At 42.1% G+C, this 18995-nt stretch overlaps 1 protein-coding gene across 1 annotated transcript in view; it reads right to left on the reverse strand.

Annotated features, from left to right (window-relative positions):
- The window catches only part of EXOC4 (exocyst complex component 4), a 731315-nt gene that overhangs the window by 201830 nt on the left and 510490 nt on the right, over window positions 1-18995 (reverse strand). Inside the window, exon 11 of the mRNA XM_059396386.1 lies at window positions 11495-11714. Coding sequence (XP_059252369.1) covers window positions 11495-11714 — 220 coding nt within the window. The remainder of the gene's footprint in view (window positions 1-11494; window positions 11715-18995) is intronic.

The raw sequence follows: 18995 nt of genomic DNA on the forward strand, positions 1-18995 counted from the left end.
AAGTGAATATATTCAGGGTATTCTGGGCTCCAAAGATATGACCATCCGTCATGGGAACAGCTGTAACTACGGAGGGAAGAGAAGCAGATAAAAATGAGGAAGAAAAAGAAAGGGAAACTAGAGGCCTAGATGGATTTTTTTTTTCCTTCTCAAAAGACTCTATTTCCAGTATGCACAATCCAAAAAGGACATAATGACACACAGATAACCTGTTAATGAGCTAGCTGCATGCTGCCTTTTCCCCAAAGCAGAACTTTACTGACAGAGCTCCTGGGTGTCTGAAAAGGTAATAAAGGGGAAATATAGAGCTCAATCTTTAAACACACATGAACATGTGGCAGCCAATGACTGCTCCCGTGGACAGGGGCGGTGAAGAACCCCAGCCACTGTGCAGGTTCGAAGAAAAGCCTGGTAGAGCACAATGCTTGTCCGAGAAGGTCAGCCTGTCCGACCAACTGTGACAAGCAATCCAAACAACGACTTCAGATGCTGAGCTGAGCAAAACGTGGGAGCAGCCAGGAGGTCACCACCTGAAGCTTGGGTCTGGAGTGCAACACTCATAGGAAACTCTGTCTTTCCTTCTGAGTGGGCTCCTAGATCCCCGCCTCGGACGGCCTCTCTGACCCCAGACTTGTTACCCTCTAATCCCATCTGTGAACTGCCAGAGCCCACTGTCGCTTATCAGCTCATCCCCCCCTTAGGCAAGATCAGACAGGAGCCAATGAACCCCTTCACTAGAGCCTTTCATGACTGCTTTTCCTCCCACTTTAAACGTAACCTGTTCCACTCAAAGTTTAAGGCTTTCTTAAGAGTTTTGTGACCCCCGTTGACCCGCGTTCTCACTCCCCATTCATCCCCTCACCCAGGTGGTCTAACCTCACTGTCTCTTGAACATACCTTTTGTGTCTCTACTTCTGTTACAATCCTCGTGCGGGTTCCTTTCTCCTCCATCCTCGCCGCTATTTCTACACAGCCGCTATTTCTACACAGCCTGTTCAGGACCCACAGCTCACCTAACGTCTCTTGATTTCTCTAGCCCTCAGGGCTCTCAACTCGCAGACCACAGCCTTCTGGAACACTGCGCTCAGTGGTAGTTACAAGCTCTCCCCCATGGCTGCCGGGTCCGCAGGTATGAGGAATTTCGATTCCCTGACTAACCAGAAGACCCATTGAAATGGGGTCCCCCGTGAATTGGGGTCCCCTAGTGATGGCATCAAGTAGGTGTTTAATCAAGATTTATCATTTAGTGTTATCTACAATTTCAACAGTAGAAATTACTCAACTGCATGTCCCAGTTGAGGGATCCGATTTTTACTAGCTCGCCTTACAGTGTCTAAAGGAACATGAACGAATGCACGTTGGTGAGTATGACAGGATGCTCGAAGAGCCAGAGCGGGAACAATGGTTTTATTTGCATAGTTACTCTTGAAGGGTCAATGAACTTTCAAGATCAGATACTCTGCTTTCTCCCTCCTCATTTTCTCCCTAGAACAGCTTCGAGCCAGAGCTGCAACATTCAGACAGGGCAAAAATGACTTTGGAGAAGAACATCAAGTCCCCAGAAGCAGCAGTTCCGTCTGCACTCCTCTGCCTCCTACCAGTAATCTTGCCAGATCAGTGATTGTGCTGCTCCCAAGAATCATAACTACCATTTGCTTGGGCTGTTGAGCCAGCCTTTTCTCTCCTGGTATCTCTTGATGAGATGTTCTTCCTCTTCTCTAGCATTTAAGGAAAAGACGTACATCAGAAGACGCCTTTGTTAGCGAGTCAAGTGAAATATACATCGGGCCGAGGATCTGAGCCACAGAGTGTTAATGTAGGTCAGTCCCTGTCAGCAGACCTGTCCTAAGTCATTACCTTCTCTCTTGCTTATCCACCAGGAGTGGGCAGAGGGAAGATCAAAGCAGACAGCAGCCAGTCAACGTCTCCAATGCCCCAGATGAACCCTGTTTCATAGAACAGCTCAAGTGACAACTGAGACGGCCAGCCGTGGGCCTACCTTGACTTAGAAAATAAATTCAGAATCATCATTTAAGACCCAGGGCTTATCCCTAGATGGATGTCACTCTGAAACAGGCTTGTGCTCATACAAGTTTCTTAGTACCAAGCAAAGCTGGTAAACAAGTGTCACCAACTGTAATTACGTTCGCATTCAGCAGTCCCTCGTGACTTCTCTACCCCGTGGGCAAAGCCTTCGAGCTCGCTTTTTTTAAACTGACCTCATAACCCAGATATAATAAATTCTTGAAAAGTTGCATCTAAATTAAAAGCTGTTCCAAACACATTATGAGGGATGATAGATTGTTGAAGAAAACATTTGTAATTATAACTAACTCGTAAAAATAAACTTGGAAATCATTAATAATTCTTATACCATGCATAGGGCTGGTTGCAAAGATTCTCTACATACATACAAAAAAAAAATTCTTCATTTTTAGTTGCTCTGGGTGCTCACGTGTGCGTTCTCACTCTGTCTCTATTTCCCCCCTCTCCTTGCTTTGCTGGAAGCTATTTTTAGAAGTCTAGTTAAGGAGGAACTTTCTAAGAAAACCATCTGATCCAGAGATAAGACTATAAAGATATTTGTAAAAACTCAAGTTGACCACATTGCGTGTCTGTTGTCTGCAAATAAAAATCACCTCCTGTTTTCTCACTTCAGTCTTTTTTCATCAATAGTTATGACGACAAATTCCCCTATAGTATCATATCAACAAAGGCGGTACTTACAGATTACTCAAGCATAAGCCCATCCATTCACTGTTCTCTGACACTATTTAAAGGAAAGCCTTTAGAAACAGAGTACTTTCAGAAATTGAACAAAGCGATGGCTTTCCCACTTAATTTATTTCTCTTTATGGTCAGATTTTTCCAAGATATTAAAAACCTGTGAATGACACCACAGTTCAAGTGCTTAGGGAACGACTGGGAATTCACTTTGGAGATGGCTGAAGAATTAAAAATGACCGGGTCTGGTTAAGCTATGAAACAAATACAGCATAAAGTGTTAAATGCAGAATTTGGACAGTGAATGTGGGGGTGTTGACCACACAGTTTTTTCAGCCTTTTTAGGAATTTAAAATATTTGTGATACACTGTGGAAAAAATATTGCCAGGTTCTTACACCGGCTGTCTAATCATGCATTTGGGAAATCATACTTTTGGGAAAAACTCATGAAGCTTTTCACTTAATAGGAAACCTATTTCATTCCTGTAGGTTTTTTCTTAACACTATTCCCTTTAATGCCAACAGATTTTTCTGAAGGCAGTGATTAGGTGTGTGTGTGGACCAATAACAGGAAATTATGAACCACCAAGTCAAAACAGAGAGCCGTTCCCAGAGCTCTGCTGAATTCATGAACCCATACAGACTTTTCACCCTGGCGTTGTGCAGTAGCTTGAACATCCTCCGTGCTTAATAGATGAGGGTAGGGAGGTGGTGCCAGGGAAGAGAAGTGGCTTGGGCTTGTCTAAGGTCACTGAGCTGACAAGGACACTACAACCACATTTTAGATGCTTTTCCCACATGCCATGATAAAATTTACATTAGTTATGTTCCCAGATGGCGATGAAGCATCACAACAAAAATTCTAAAAACAGAATGTATTAAACTAGTAACAGAATTAATGCTATAAAACTAATACAGATACGACAATTTGAAGACACAAATGAACGTTCTAAGATTCTGTAAGTCCCCATTAGTCATGAAGGATTTCATTTGCTCAGCTGTCTCAGAAGCGAACAGGTTGAGTGCTGAAAGCCACAGTGACAACATAAACAGCCAAAGACAAGAATAAAGGCATCTCCTTCTCTACCTTCTTGGCTAAAGCCTGATGCAGCTACTAGTGGTTGGTTATTTGAGGTCCCCACTTGTCATAAAGAGACCAAATAATATTGCAAATGAATAAAATTGCAAGAGTAAAATCCCAAGAAAATCGACACTACAAACTATGGTAAATTAGTATTTTTTCAGTCGAGACAGACACTGAAGAATCAGATTAGATCCTGATGCATTTTGGTTCTAAGGCTTATTTTAACACAGTGGGGCCATCAGCACTGCCTCTCAGAGCATACACGGGGGTGGGGGGGATCAATTGATCAGCTCTCTTTTCAACTTAATGATGTTTGTGACGACTTCCAGCAGATCTTAAATGGGACTAATCTATTTACGCTAATAAAAGCTGAATCTATTCCATACCACAGAGTGGGAGGTAACAACTGGCCGTGATGCAAATACCACTTAGAGCAGCGTTCTTCGTATTAACATAATTTGATACGATGAAGATGCTATGCTCTTGCTTCTGGCTACACTTCCTTGGGAGACCAGCAAGAGGTTATCTTGGCTTTGGGCATCAGTGTAATCAGCTCTAGCAAGTCATTATACCATAGGCAGCTGTGACTAGCAGCCTTCGGAGAAACCCACTCGGAACGCCAGCCATCACGCGGCCTACTGCGGACTGTCATTGGGAACTTTGCTGACACCAGAATCTAGAGCACCCCGGCCTGTTGTCTGAAAAACAATCCCTGTACACTGCTTCCTGGCAGAGGGTTTTCAAGGAACATATGGCAAATTAAATATACTGCATTCCATATAACTTGCTTCCAATGATCGGCTATAGTGGGTTGAACAGTGAACCCCCCAAATTCTACACAGAACCTCAGAATGGGATCTTCCTTGAAAAGAGGGTCTTTGCAGATGATATCATGGTAAAGATGGAGATGGGATCAGGCTGGATTAAGGATGGGCACTAAATCCAATGAAGCTGTCCTTCTAAGACCCAGAAAAGGACACACGGAGACACAGGGAAGAAGGCCATGGCAGGATGGAGGCACAGATCAGAGTTATGCTGTTAGAAGCCAAGAAATGCCAGACCCACCTGAAGCTGGAAGAGGCAAGGGAAGGTCCTCCCCTAGGCCCTCAGGAGGGAATGTGGCCCCTGGCTTCCAGAACTGTGACGGGACACGTTTCCGGTGCTTAAAGCCACCAAACTGTGGTCATTTGTTACGGTTGGTCTAGGAAACAGACACGCCAGCTTTCATGGCAATAAACACCACGTGCTACTTTGGCTGCTGAAAAACAACCAGTGGACCACCTCCAGGAAAAAGAGAAGGAGGTTAAATAGTATCCCCCCTCGCTGTCACGCTAGGGTTGGGGGAGGCAGGAAACAGAGGTTCCTGGGTGGGTGCCGGCGTACAAAGGACAGGAGCAGGGAAATACAAATTAGCGAGGAGGGGAGATGTGGGGGGTTCTGAAATCGAGACAGATGGCAGGGGTGGAGAAGTCAGCAGGTCAGAAGTCTGTAACGGCGAGAGCACATCACGCTACAATCCACACATATGTGACATGGGGAGGGAAGGAGCCACGTTTTACAAACAGGACTCCACCTAATCACTAGAAATAATTCCTGGGTTCTTAGGACACCTCTTTTATTATTCTTGTTTCATGGAGGAGGAAAAGTAGGTACAGAGAAATGAACAATTTGGTCCTGGCCGCCAAGTTATCAGATGAAATGGCTGTGATGTAAAATCATTTGTATCTGATTCCAAGGCTTACGTATCGAAGACGGTGCAAAGTATCAAAGCGAACTCTCTATCACAGGCCTCACTGAGTTCAAGAATGTCTCCACTGTAATTCTGTATACACTTCCTCTCAGGGCAATGATTGATCCTACAAAGTAGAAAGATCCAGACCAGTGGCCCTAGCCATCTAAGTGTCTTTCAGGGCACTGATGCCCAGGCCCCACTCCCGATCAACCGAATCAAATCTCTGGGATCTGGGCAGACGCTGTTTTCCGAAAGCTCCCGGGTGATTCAAATGGGCACCGAGGCTGAGAACCACTGCCTACTCCCACAGCTGCAGAAGAGACGGGTGTGGCGTTAGTGGGCAACTCTGGCCATGACACGTCTTGGAAGTAGTCTGACAAATCCTGGGGCAGTGAGGGAAATGAAAAAAAGGCTTTAAATGTTTCAAGAATGCCTGCATCCTGACTTGCACAGCTTCTGTGTATTTCCTCCAATGATGTGGGAATTCGAGCCTAGGCATTAGGAAATCTGCCTCTTCCTCTCATCCCTGCACGAGCCAGAAAATTGTAGGCTCATCCTGTGTTTGGAAAGAACTCCGTAAAAATCAGCAATGTGCTAGACTAGGAAGCAGCTTCTGCTGTCACTGCAAATATTGTTTTTACAATTTCTGGGCCTGTAGGAAACAAAGCTGGATAGCTTTGTGTGTGTGTGTTTTTTTTTAGTGACTTCTTTTGTTCACTGCAATGCTAAGAGCCCACAGCTTAAATCCTATTTCCTAACCTCCAGCTGGGCATGGCGTTGTGATGGAGCGCAGTACTTCCAAAACTTCAGTCTCTATCCAAATTACAGGGGGTGGGCGGGCTGGTTAGAACAAAGATTCCTGCAAGAACTTGCATTCCTCACCTGTTCAAGTGATGCAGATGCTGACAGCCCAGGGACCGCTCCCTGGGTTGCGCTGGGGCAAAGGAGTGCTTCCCAAGCTCTAAACGTGCCTGGAAGTCACACGCCGATAGTGTCCAAATGCAGAGCCTGACTCGGAGGACAGACTGCTGTCTATGGAGCACGGGTGTAGCCTATTCCATTGGGGGTGGGGGAGACAGCTTTCCAGTCGGATGCCCATTCAACAGTCTGACAGGTAAAAGACAAAACCCCTCACTCAGCATTAGCCTTCAAACCACCCCCCCCCCTTTTTTGGACAAAGACACTAAAGAAGAAATGAATTAAACGACCTCTCCCAGAACTGAGTGGGTGTTTCCCATGAAAACTGTGGAGACTCCTACAGATCCATAAAGTAACTGAAAGGATGTCCCTGTCAACAGACAGCTGCCATAGCTCCATGTCCAGAGTGCCAGGGTGCTCATTTCCTGTCTCCTAAGAGACTGCCTTAATTTGAATCAGGATGCTTCGCCTTGCAACAGGTGGAAGCCATTTTGAAAAAAAAAAGGGGGCCAGGAGCGGAGGGGGGGGCTGTGGGGGTGGGGGGTGGGGGATGGCAACAGAAGAACCAGAGAATAAGAACACGAGGTGTGCTCAGTTCTGCGTTCATGTGGATGCCATCAGAGGAATAAGAACGGTAACATTTTAATTTAAGGGTTGCCAACAATCTGAAACCCACAAGCACGAATCGTGGGGGGATGACATGCACACACATGTGCTTGCACTAAGGAAGGCCTCACTGATTCATTCACTTTCCATCACTCAGCCATTCGTCCATGTATTAAATATTGAATACCTCCTCTACAGCAGACACTTCTAGGAGCTGAGGACTTGGGAAACAAGCCCCTGCCAAAATTATTCAAGCGACTTCATCTGTTGGAAAGTGCCTTGGGCACCAAGGTGAGATGATTGCTTTGGTGCTTTCACTCCTTTCTCTCTGAGGCAATATCACGGAATAAGAGATGTAGGGCAGTGTGCCCCTAACTGTGGTGAGAGCCCAGCCCAGGCCCCCCAACACCCCATCTGTCATACATTGATACTTTTACAAAATACATCAGAAATTGATTAATAAAAAAATTTAAAACCACAAAGATATACAAAACACAAATTCCTCCCCCCCCTTTTTTTGGTTAGTTTCAACAGGCAAATGTTAAATTCCTTTAAAAGGAGGGAGGGCATTTAATGCTTTCTCTCAAATTCTGTACCTCTCACAGCAGACTGGTAACAAATAGCTTGCAGACAAGCACACTCCTCGGGCTACATTTTCAGTAGAACTCATTTGGACACTGGACTCCAGGGTCAGGTTGCTTGAGTGTGAATTATAGTTCCAGTACTTGCTAGCTCTGTGACTGTGGGCATTTGATTTCATTTCGCAATTTTTCCATTTCCTCCCCATCATAAGAACACCACCCTCACAAAGCTGTTGCCAGTACACATAACCACAAGTCGACACGCAGCCAACAGTCAGAATTGCGTCTGGCTCATAGTCCATGCTACCAAAAGTGTTAGCTGCTATCATTACTACTATCTACTACTAGGAATACAATTGTTACTATTATCACTATCTGTACGACGCGTGTACCATTTGGGGCCGATAGCGGCACAGCTGATTCACCTATAAGATGGTGTCTCTCATCTCCTTTCTATTCTCTTCCTTCCCTTCTGTGAGTTCTGTGCCTAGATGGTGAAATTACAGATTGGAAAGCATGTTATCACCCACGGAAATGCCCCCTTGTAAGAGATTATCTATACTGCCCAGATGACATTTCTCAGAGGTAAGGACAGACCCTCCTGGGGCCCCTTCATCCACGCATCACCAAACAGATGGAAGCAGCGCTGAGACAGCTGTCCTCCCGACCCCCCCACCACGGAGAACCCCATTGTGCTGATGCTGTGTGATGCTGGGAGCTGCCTTAGGGCAAAGGTGCAGTAGGAGACCCAATGGACAGTCTAGCAGCGGGAATGACTTAAAAGGACATTTTTTTAAACATCAAGTAACTGACTACTTTGCCCACCGCATCTTTTACACGTATGTGAGTTTCTCCAAGCTCCCTTCTCAACAGTTGTTTTGGATTCTCAGCAGAAATTTTTGGGAATTGTTTATTTTTTTTTCTTCAGATTAGTCACCTACAATTAGCTGGGCATAAAAATGTTACAGTGACATTTAAGGAACATTGAAACTTGACCATGGAAAATTCTGTTTGAAAACAACTTACAAAGATTAAAAAGCAAGAGAATGTCTCAAGGTGCAAGAGGAAAATAACCATCTCATTACTTTTTCGATCTCATTACTCTGAGGATATTAAATTTATTGATATGGTCTAACTAATTTACATTCTCAGAAAATAAAATTTTTATGAATTAAGAAAGGGCAACAAAATAAATACGAAAGCAGGTGTTTGGGTTGTAACAACACATTTGGGGATTAATAAATCGAATGACTTTAAAGATTTACTTACTTACACAGAACTCTATCTTGACTTGGTCAGGGAGAAGACAGGGGAAGTTGGAGTTCTCATCTATCCCTCAGAATGGAATAATCGATTGAGAAAACAAGAATCATAGTAACACTACGGCTGGTGACGAGGCTGGGAGTGACTTAATAAGATGGCAGTAGGCCGCCCTAAGGTGTCATTGAGCTGGCAAAGTGTGGCCCTGACATGGTCCAGATTATAGTCAACTAGTTCTGAGTTTTAAAGTGTTTTTGCTACTCAAGCTGAAAATGATCATGTACAATAAGCCAGCATCTTTAATATGCCGATATGCTCTGTAGTTCATTGTTGCCTTTGTTTTCTTAGGAATTCAGTACACTAAGCATATTAAAGTTGCTCTGCACAGCAGGGAGCGTGACACTGCGGGGACAGAAATACTGAAAGTTTTTTCTGAATGAGAGGAAGTTAATGATAGGGTCAGACCAAAGCTAGATACAAAAAAGGTTTTGTCACTCTCTATTTCTGGTCTTCCCGTGCTGACTCTGTAGTTATTTCTAACTCTCAGAACTTATCCACTGTGTCTATCCAACCAACCATCCATCCATCCATCCATCTATCCATCTCTCCAAGCCTGTACACATTCCTTCAATAAATTATTTATTGAACACCTTCCTGCTGTCTGGTACTGTACTATGCTTTTGGAACTTACATTCTATTGGGAAAAGACAGATAATAAGTTAGGAAATCAATGAACTAATAAATATGGTGGTTGTGTAAAGATGAAAGAAGAATCAGTGTTCAAATAGTGACTGGGGAGATTTATTCAGGATCTGGAGAAAAAAAAAGAGAATTCTATGCAGAGGATTCAAATGAGGAAACATTAATGCAGAGACAGAATTACAGAGGTATGGGCAGAATTGAAAGAAGCAATGAGGGATGGGTAAGGTACCCAGAGACTAGCAAGAGCAGAAAGCTCGTCAAGGGGCAAGGGGAAGAAATGGCGTTACCAGAGCCCGATCAGGGCTGGAGCTATGGAGCAGGTGTCACCTGGCAGCACGTCTGGAGGGATGTACGCACAGCCAGAACAGTGATCCAAAGTAGAGAGGAAGGAGATAAGAAACAGCCCTAATCTCTTTCTTCTCTTACCTCTCTGCCTGTCTGCCGCTGTTGGCAGAACCAGATTTTAAGCTACGTGGCAAGGGAACTTTGGTGAAACAGTCCAGGGAGTTCAGCTTCAGTGCTGGACTGGATTGGGGTGTCGGAGGGAGGGAAGAATGCAGAATAATCCTACTTAGGTAGGATAGTCAGGAAAAGCTGCCAGGGAGAGAGTGGGGTTGGCGGAGAGAGGGGATGCCATCTGAACGGAGTCTCAGAGAAGAAGGTCCCAGACACGCAAAGAGGCAGAGTTAGAGTAATCCAGTGGAGGGACCAGTGAGCGCATGCCTTTGCTGTTCTCCCTTCCCCGCACCCTGCACTCAGTACAGATCCCTCACAAGGAATGTATCTCAGACAGAGCCAGATGATCCAAACAAACCCTTTCCTAGGTGTGATGCTAGGACTCAAGTTCTGGGAGAGGCGAATGCCTCTACACCTGTTTCTCAACACCACAGAAGAGTTTGCCCATAAAAAAGAACACTTGTAACTAGAGCACTTGCCTATGAAAGGTCTAGGATTTATATTAACTCTAAGGTATAAAGAAGGCAAAACCAAGGAACACACATATAAAGGCAGGTAAGAGCAAGCAACTAAAGTAGAACTCTTTTCCATTTACACAACTTTTCTTTGAAGAGCTCAAGCCTTCCGTGCTTTGAGATGATATCGAATCATGCAACTTCTGTAAAAATATGCTATTGCACCCATCATTCGCCCAAAGGAAGAAACACTATAAAGATACAATCACAGTATGTAATAATAGTTAATGTACCTATAAAATTTAAACTCATACTCATGTTCTTTTAGTTTTAGATTTACCTTCAAGTCACTGGCTAAAATGGATATAAAACAAATACCTCAAGCCTATATATCCAAGCATCTACTAAAAATTGCTTCATTTCTGTTGCCTGGAAACCATTTCTTTATATAATCAAAGTAAAATTTTCAGTATTAATGAGCTCTTGAATTAAATGATCTGACTTCTAAAGGCCAGTTTGCTGGGAGGTTCAAATTCACTGTGAGCTGGCTGAGTTCTTAACAGTAAGTCTGCCCTAAAATGGTACTACAAGGGTTTCCTTATTGGTAGTTGAGGTTCGGCACAATAACTTCCTTCCCTGACATCCTTCATACGCCTGGTACATTCACCAGTGGAAAAATAATCCCCTTCAGGGACAAGTTCTGTGCAAATAATGAGGAGTTGCCTGCATGTCAATGAGACTCACCACCTTCCATATGCAAAGCCAACCACTTTTTTCTTCAAGATCTGAAGGAATTTCCATTATTTCTACGTTTGCTCTAAATTTCCCCAGTGCCGGTTTAATTTATTTCTTCTTGTTTCGTCTCTGATGAATATGGAAACAGATGGTAATTCTCTTTCTTTCTGTAATTTGTGTCTCTTGCCAAGTTAATGAAAACCGCTGACAAAAACAGTTAAGGTCAAAGTGTATTCTTACCTGTAGGAGAGGCCGCTGCACCCCCATCACCTTCATGGTGTCTGCATTAGCTAGGATCTTCAAGGGGTCAGATGTTTTGGTGACACCTTCAATCTCCTTGTTGATCTCTGCCAAGACCTGATTGAGGAAGATGTTTTTGATGTACATGGTGAGAAAGTCTCGAAGAGGGCACTGTTTGGTTGGGCCAAGTCCCAGGGCATGCTCGATCTCTTGAATAAATCTGGAGGACAACAGAAGAAAACAGTTGTTAAATGTATCAGAAGAATACTTCTGGAAATATCACAAAACACATACAGGTATTTCTAGCTTTGGCCTCTCTTTCCATGGAGAGGTGAGGGGAGATTCCCAGAATTCTTATTTCTTTCTGATTTTATTTTATTTATTTTATTTCTTTCTTATTTTATTCTGATTTATTTATTTAATAAATCACTTTATTATTTGTTTCAATATTAGTTGTTTTGCTTTCCTAAGTTATTTCACTAATTGAATAGAAATAGGACAAAACAGAAAACACAACTTCTAAACTCAGGGGGAAAAAAAGGGAGCCATCAAAAGATCAATAAGGCAATAAGAATATAAGAAGCGAGGAGAGGCATGATGAACAGTAAACAAACTAAAGGGCAAATTTAAAAGCACACCCCCAAATACTGCGTATTTCTCCCTGAGATCTTTATATGTATAGACAGAATGTTCCAAAAAGGGGAAGACTTGCATTTCCCTGAAGATTAGTGATATTGAGCATCTTTTCATGTGTGTGTTGGTCATCTGTATATCTTTTTTTTTTTTTTTAGATTTTATTTATTTATTTGACAGACAGAGATCACAAGCAGGCAGAGAGAGAGGAAGGGAAGCAGGCTCCCTGCCAAGCAGAGAACCCGATGCAGGGCTCAATCCCAGAACTCTGGGATCATGACCTGAGCCGAAGGCAGAGGCTTAACCCACTGAGCCACCCAGGTGCCCCGGTCATCTGTATATCTTTATAGAAATGTTTATTAAGGTCTTCTGCCCATTTTATAGGTTTGTTTGTTTGTTTTGGTACTGAGTTATAGAAGTTCTTTATATATTTTGGATACTAACCCTTCATTGGATATGTCCCTTGCAAACATCTTCTCCCATTCAGCAGGATGTGTGTTTTCTTAATGGTTTCCTTTGCTGTGCAAAAGCTTTTTATTTTGATATAACCCCAACAGTTTGGTTTTGCTTTTGTTTCCCTGGCCTCAGCAGACATATCTAGAAAAATGTTGCTATGGCCAATGTCAGAGAAATTACTGCATTCTCTTCTAGGATTTTTACAGTTTCAGGGCTCACAAATAGGTCTTTAATCCATTTTGAGTTTATTTTTGTGTATGGTATTAGAAAGAGTCCAGTTTCATTCTTTTACATGAAACCACAAGGAGATAATCACCTTACACCTGTTAGAATGACTAGAATCAAGAAGAAAAGAAACAATAAGTGTTGGCAAAGACGTGAAGAAAAAGGAACACTTGTTTACTGCTGGTGGGAATGTCAACTGTACAGTCACTCGGGAAAACAGTGTGGAGTTTCCTCACAAAATTCAAAATAGTGATGCCATATGATCAGTAATGCCCCTCCTAGGTATTTACCCAGGGAAAATGAAAACACGAACTCAAAAATATATACGCACCCCTATGTTTATTGCAGCATTATTTGTAACAATGAAGACATGGAAGCAGCCCAAGTGTCCATCAATAGATGAATGGGTAAAGAAAATGTGGTGTATATATATATGCAAGGGAATATTTTAAAAAGATTTTATCTATTTATTTGAGAGAGAACGTGATGGGAGCATAACCAGGGTGGGAGGGGCTGGGGGGAGGCAGAAGCAGGCTCCCTGCTCAGCAGGGTTCAATCCCAGAACCCCAAGATTATGACTTGAGCCGAAGACAGATGCTTAACCAATTAAGCCCACCACACACACACACACACACACACACACACACACACACACTGGAATATTACGCAGCCTTTAAAGGAGAATGAGATCATGCCATGTGAGACAACACGCATGGACCTATAAGGTATTACGCGGAGTGAAATAAGTCAGACTGAGAATGACAAATACCATATGATCTGCTCATAAATGGAATCTAAAAATGATGAGTAAACAAACAGAAAGCAGAATCGGGACTGTAAATACAGAAAACAAGCTGATAGTTGCGGCAGTGGGGGAAGTGGTGGGAGGCAGGCAACCGGGGGGAGATGCAAAATAAGCCAAGGGAGAGGGAAATATAGGCCTCCAGTTATGGAATGAGTAAGTCACAGGAATAAAAAGCAGAGTGTAAGGAATACAGTCAGTGATATCGTAATAGTGATATAATGGCACAGATGGTAGCTACTCTTGCGGTGAGCACAGTCTAATGTATAAACTTGTCAAATGGCTAAGTTGTATATCTGAAATGAATGCAACATTTGTGACAACTATACCCAAATTAAAAAAAAAAAAAAAGAAAGGGTGGAGGGGAGAGAGATGATGATAAATTGGGAGGTAAAGAAAGAGAACAGAAAGGAAGGTGGGGAAAAAGGAGAATTTCAACCTTATTTGTAATGATCTGTTTCCTTTATCGGGAACACTTAAAGCACAGGGAACAGAATGTCAGGAACTGTCCAAACCCACAGATGAGGACGCAGATGTTTGTTACATTCTTCTTTGTACTTTTTCTTCCTGCTTTATGTGGTTTTGCTATGCACAGATTTAAGTTACTGCCTCTTAGTTACACCAGTCCCCTTGAAACAAGGTTTAAATTCCAGTTACTACATATGTTAACTGTGAGTAATGGCAACGGCATAAGATGAAAACTTTACTGCTACTTCTCCAGTCCAGAAATTATGTAAATAACTGAAGTTCAGCACGATCAGCGGATCAATCATGTCACTTCTTTCAGAGTCTGACAGTGATTGATAACTGCACATCTGTTACTCGGTTCATGTTCAGGCAGCAAAGCGTGTAGTTGTGTTGTCTCCCTGACTCCCAGTGATAAGCCCACATGGCATTTTGCAAAAATGGATAATTAAAAGAGGGAACTGGCCAAAAGGGATAGAAATACAGACAAAAACAAACTAACAGTGATAACACTGGGAGTGAAATTTGAATGGAATGTAAGTGGATTTATAGAAGAAACAGCTGAGAATGTTGACATGCCCCCCTTTAAGAGGCAAACCCAGTCAGAGGGAAGGTGAACTTATCTACCTCACCAAGGAAAGTCTTTGTGGCGAAAGGGATGAAGGCATCCCAGGGGAAGTGAGGGAGCCCAAATTGTACCCTAAGGGAACACTTGAAGATGTTTCATAAAACTGAAAAGCAAAGAATAAAATGCTGGCAGATCCAGACCTAAGGCAAGTATGACATTTCACCAATACCTAGAAAAGACGCTTGCTGTGTATTGTAAAGTACATGACAAAAAGAAGGCAGGAAGCACTGGTCAAACTACACTGACCAAGATTTTAACAAAATTAACGTTTCTAATGTCACAGAGTGCTAAGTACATATTAGTTTTCTAAGTTTTCCATTTTTTGACGTATTTATAATGGACAGCAAGGGAGTTTTTCAAGTTTTGGCAAAAAGTTTCTGAAGTCAAGACACAATTGTGGTTATCCCCAGTGATTAACATTGTTTTGCACAGTGACTTTTACTTTTCCACAATGCTAAGCAAAGTATGGACTGTGTTGTATTTTAAATTTTCTTTGAAAAAAAATGGAGAATGAAAATGAAATGAAATCAAGTCAAATGGAATAAAGACAAAAACTGAATGATTAACTGGGAAGATATATTTGCAACTTCTATCACAGATGATTTAGGAAAAAACTCAAACAATTTAGTCAAAAAAATGATTAAAGAACAAGAAAAGATAATTTACAGTAAAAGGAATACAATGGCCATTAAACATGAGAACAAATTCTTAACTTTGTTCCCAATGAAAAAAATGAAAAGTAATCTATACTGAGATGTCATTTTTTATATCCACGCATTGAGCAGATTCCAAAAACTTGAAAAGCATAGTCTTTTGGCATATGTGTGGGAAGAGGCATTCTCATGCATTGTCGATGGGAATGAGAAATGGTAGGACCCTTATGAAGAGCAAGTCGGCATCATCATTCAAAATTACAAATGCATTTCCTTTTGACCCAGAAACCCCACTTGTGGGAAATTCTTCTGACAACTGTAGCTAAATATGATTACACAGATCAGTGTAGCATTGTTTTTTTTACAGCAAAAGACAAAACAACTAAAAAAAAAAATTCATCATGTAGGGATTAATCAAAGCTACTGTAGTGTTATCTATACATTGGAATACTGTGCCAACCTCAACCCCCAAATGCAGAAGCTTTCGACGCACCATGAATAGATCTCCACGACAAATTGTTCAGCGAGAAAAGTGAGTTGCAGATCAATGTGTTATTTAGTAGTACTCTGCATACTAGTCTTTCTGTAGAAGTTATGCATCCTCATTTGTTTCTTATCTTTCCTTTTTTTTTTTTTAAGATTTTATTTATTTATTTGACAGACAGAGATCACAAGTAGGCAGAGAGGCAGGCAGAGGGGAGTGGGAAAGCAGGCTGCCTGCCGAGCAGAGAACCCGATGCGGGGCTCGATCCTTGGACCCTGGGATCATGACCAGAGCCGAAGGGAGAGGCTTTAACCCACTGAGCCACCCAGGTGCCCCTGTTTATTTTCTTATAAAGACAGCCTGGGAAGACCCACACACACAAAAAAACCTAATCAAAGGGAGTTCCCGCAGGAAGCAGGGATGAAGTGGGGTCTGGAAGAGAAGTGGGAGTTAGACTTTTCGATTACAACTTTAACGAGATCATCTTCGATTTTTTTTTAAAGGTCAAACTGGCTTTATCCAACAATTTATGAATCAGACAGTGTCCCAGCTAGCAAACAGAAAAGAGCTCTTAGAATCATGGGATTTTTAAAGACTGTGAATATAACAGCTACTCAAATAACATTAAATTAGAAAATATAAAGAATTACCTATACATACCAAAGAATGTATTTCATAAACTGCTTTCTAATTAGAGCACATTTAAAGTTTGGTGTATAAATGTTCTTTAAGTTTAGCTGTTTGACCTAATAAAGAGCTTCCTTTACTTAATAAATAAATACATCATGCATATCAGCAGTTAACATTCCATTAACCTTTGGGGGTGTGTGTGTGTGTGTGTGTGTGAGTGTGAGTGTGTGTGTGTGTGTATGTGTGTGCGTGCGTGCACCTGGGGGGATGGAGGGAAGAGAGGGTTTATACGTACAGTATTATCACAATGACAAAGTAAGCCAAAGAATGGAGGAAAGAAAGCAGACATTGAAAAGCCAAGAGAAACCTCAATGAGGTTTCTTAATTGACTTTATCCACAAGGAAAGGGAGTAAAGGCATGACCACCACACAAGATATAATAAATCTTTAAGAAGGGAGGGAGTGGAAGAAGGTGGGGAAAAATGAAGAAATAAATGTGGAGAGTGAACCATAATTTAAAAATCCCCAAATCCCACATCCTGCAACTTTGACCCCTTCTGACTCTTCTAACCCTCAGAGAAATTTCCCGGACCCCAGGTGTATCTTTTCCCTGTGGTCTGCCTCTAAAAGAAAACCACTGTTTTTAATTTGCTTATGAGTAACCACACCAAAGACCTTTTCATTTTATAATTTTCTAGTATTATGGGACTCAATCATTAGAATGCCTCCTAACTCTTTTCAGAAAGAGTTTTCTGAGGACTTCCTACATTTTCAAAATCATTATCATTTGTTAAAGACATATTTTGACTAGTTAACCTGCTCCTAAACAGTGGCAGAAGGCTCTAAATTATCCATATTTTCCTTTTTTTTTCTAGTCCTTTGTTTGCCTTTGGTGTTCCCAAACTATGAATCCGTGCTGAGCAGCGCCAGTGGAGGGGCGGGGCTCCCATCCCTTTCAGCGGCGTGACTTCTTCCCAAGACAAATCTCTTATTCCTGATTGCACGCGCATTAGTCTAGAAGGACACATCCAGGTTGATGTTGTCATCTCTAACTCAAGGGGACCCATGCAACATGTGCCCAAATCCGCATTCAGACCTGTGCACGCCCCCTCACTGTGCAGAAAACGTGAACCATGCACGAGAGAAGGAAAGAAAGAACATGGCTGTCTGATCAGCCCGTTTTTATTTTCATTAAAAAGGGGGGAGCAAATATTTGAAATGGGCAAACGGCTCTTTCTTGGGCAAGAAGGACACAGAAGACAGACTCTCCTAAACAGCCAGAAGGTAAATGAGACTTGGGTTACTGCAGAGAGGAAGAACCGAGGGGAGTGGAAAGGCCACAACAGAACGCTTAGAGTGGGTATTCCTGAGGCTGAATCGTGACTCCACAGTGTTGGGTGGGTTATCTAGCCTCTCTTGACCTTTCTGCTATATTGTGTAAATGGATCTGATAACACAGATGATTGTTTTGATGATTCAAGGAGGAAAATGAAAGTTAAGAACTCAGCACAGAAGTGGGAACACAGGAAATGCTGGGTAAATCGTAGTGACTATTATTGTGATTACTATCAGGATATTAACCTCAGTGAGGCTGGAGAGTAGAGGTAAGTGGAACATATTTTTTATGATTTTTTTTCACCTTCCTCCTACCTTTTCCTGTTTGCCCATAATTGGCAATTTGGACCACTAGATTAATACCCTATTTCAGGAACAAATTGATAGAGGGAAGACCAAAGCCCCAGGTGGCTGGGGTCGTGTAAATTATTCACTTCTATATCCTCAGAGCTTAGTACTGCGTACTCTATGGCTAGCACATAGTAGGCTCTCGGGAAATATTTGGTAAAGGGAGTAGTGAATAAAATTAACAGGTCTTTTAACTTCAACCTGTGGTTCCTGAAACTAAGGTACGACCTCTGTGACAAATACAGCCTTCCTCCCAAGAACTGGGACTAGAGGTCCAAATAAAATATTTAAAAAAGGAAGCACCTCACTGTTAACAGTTGCCTTTTACTGAAAGAACGTTCTTGAGTCCTTGACCATATACCCAGCATTGTTTTTTTACTTAGTACAAGATGGTTATTCACACGACTTTATATTCTGTTCTTTTGCAGAGTATTATAGACTTATTCCATCCCACTAATGAACACAAGATTATTCAACCAAACATCTATTAGGGAATATTAATGCTGCCCTATGGCTTTATTATAGATAACCTTACAGGGAACATCTTCATTTTGTTACTGTTGAATTATTCCCCCAAGTTATCAGGAGTCACTCCTCATCATTTTTCATGGGCGACTCAACATTTTATTTCCCCCCAGATTGCCACAACGTACTGCATGGCTCCTTTTACCTAGTTTAAGTACTTGAAAACTGATCTGTTGAATGGGAGATAGGAGAGAGAGTGTCAACGGTGTGGAGGCAAATCATCAAAAAGCTCAGTTTTTCCAACAATGCTCCTAATCAGCTCTATGGAAGTAAGAAAGCACTGAATTTTTAACAGCAAAAAGATTCTCATTAGGAAA

This window comes from Mustela nigripes, chromosome 4 (assembly GCF_022355385.1).
Source record: "Mustela nigripes isolate SB6536 chromosome 4, MUSNIG.SB6536, whole genome shotgun sequence".
Taxonomy (NCBI): Eukaryota; Metazoa; Chordata; class Mammalia; order Carnivora; family Mustelidae; genus Mustela; species Mustela nigripes.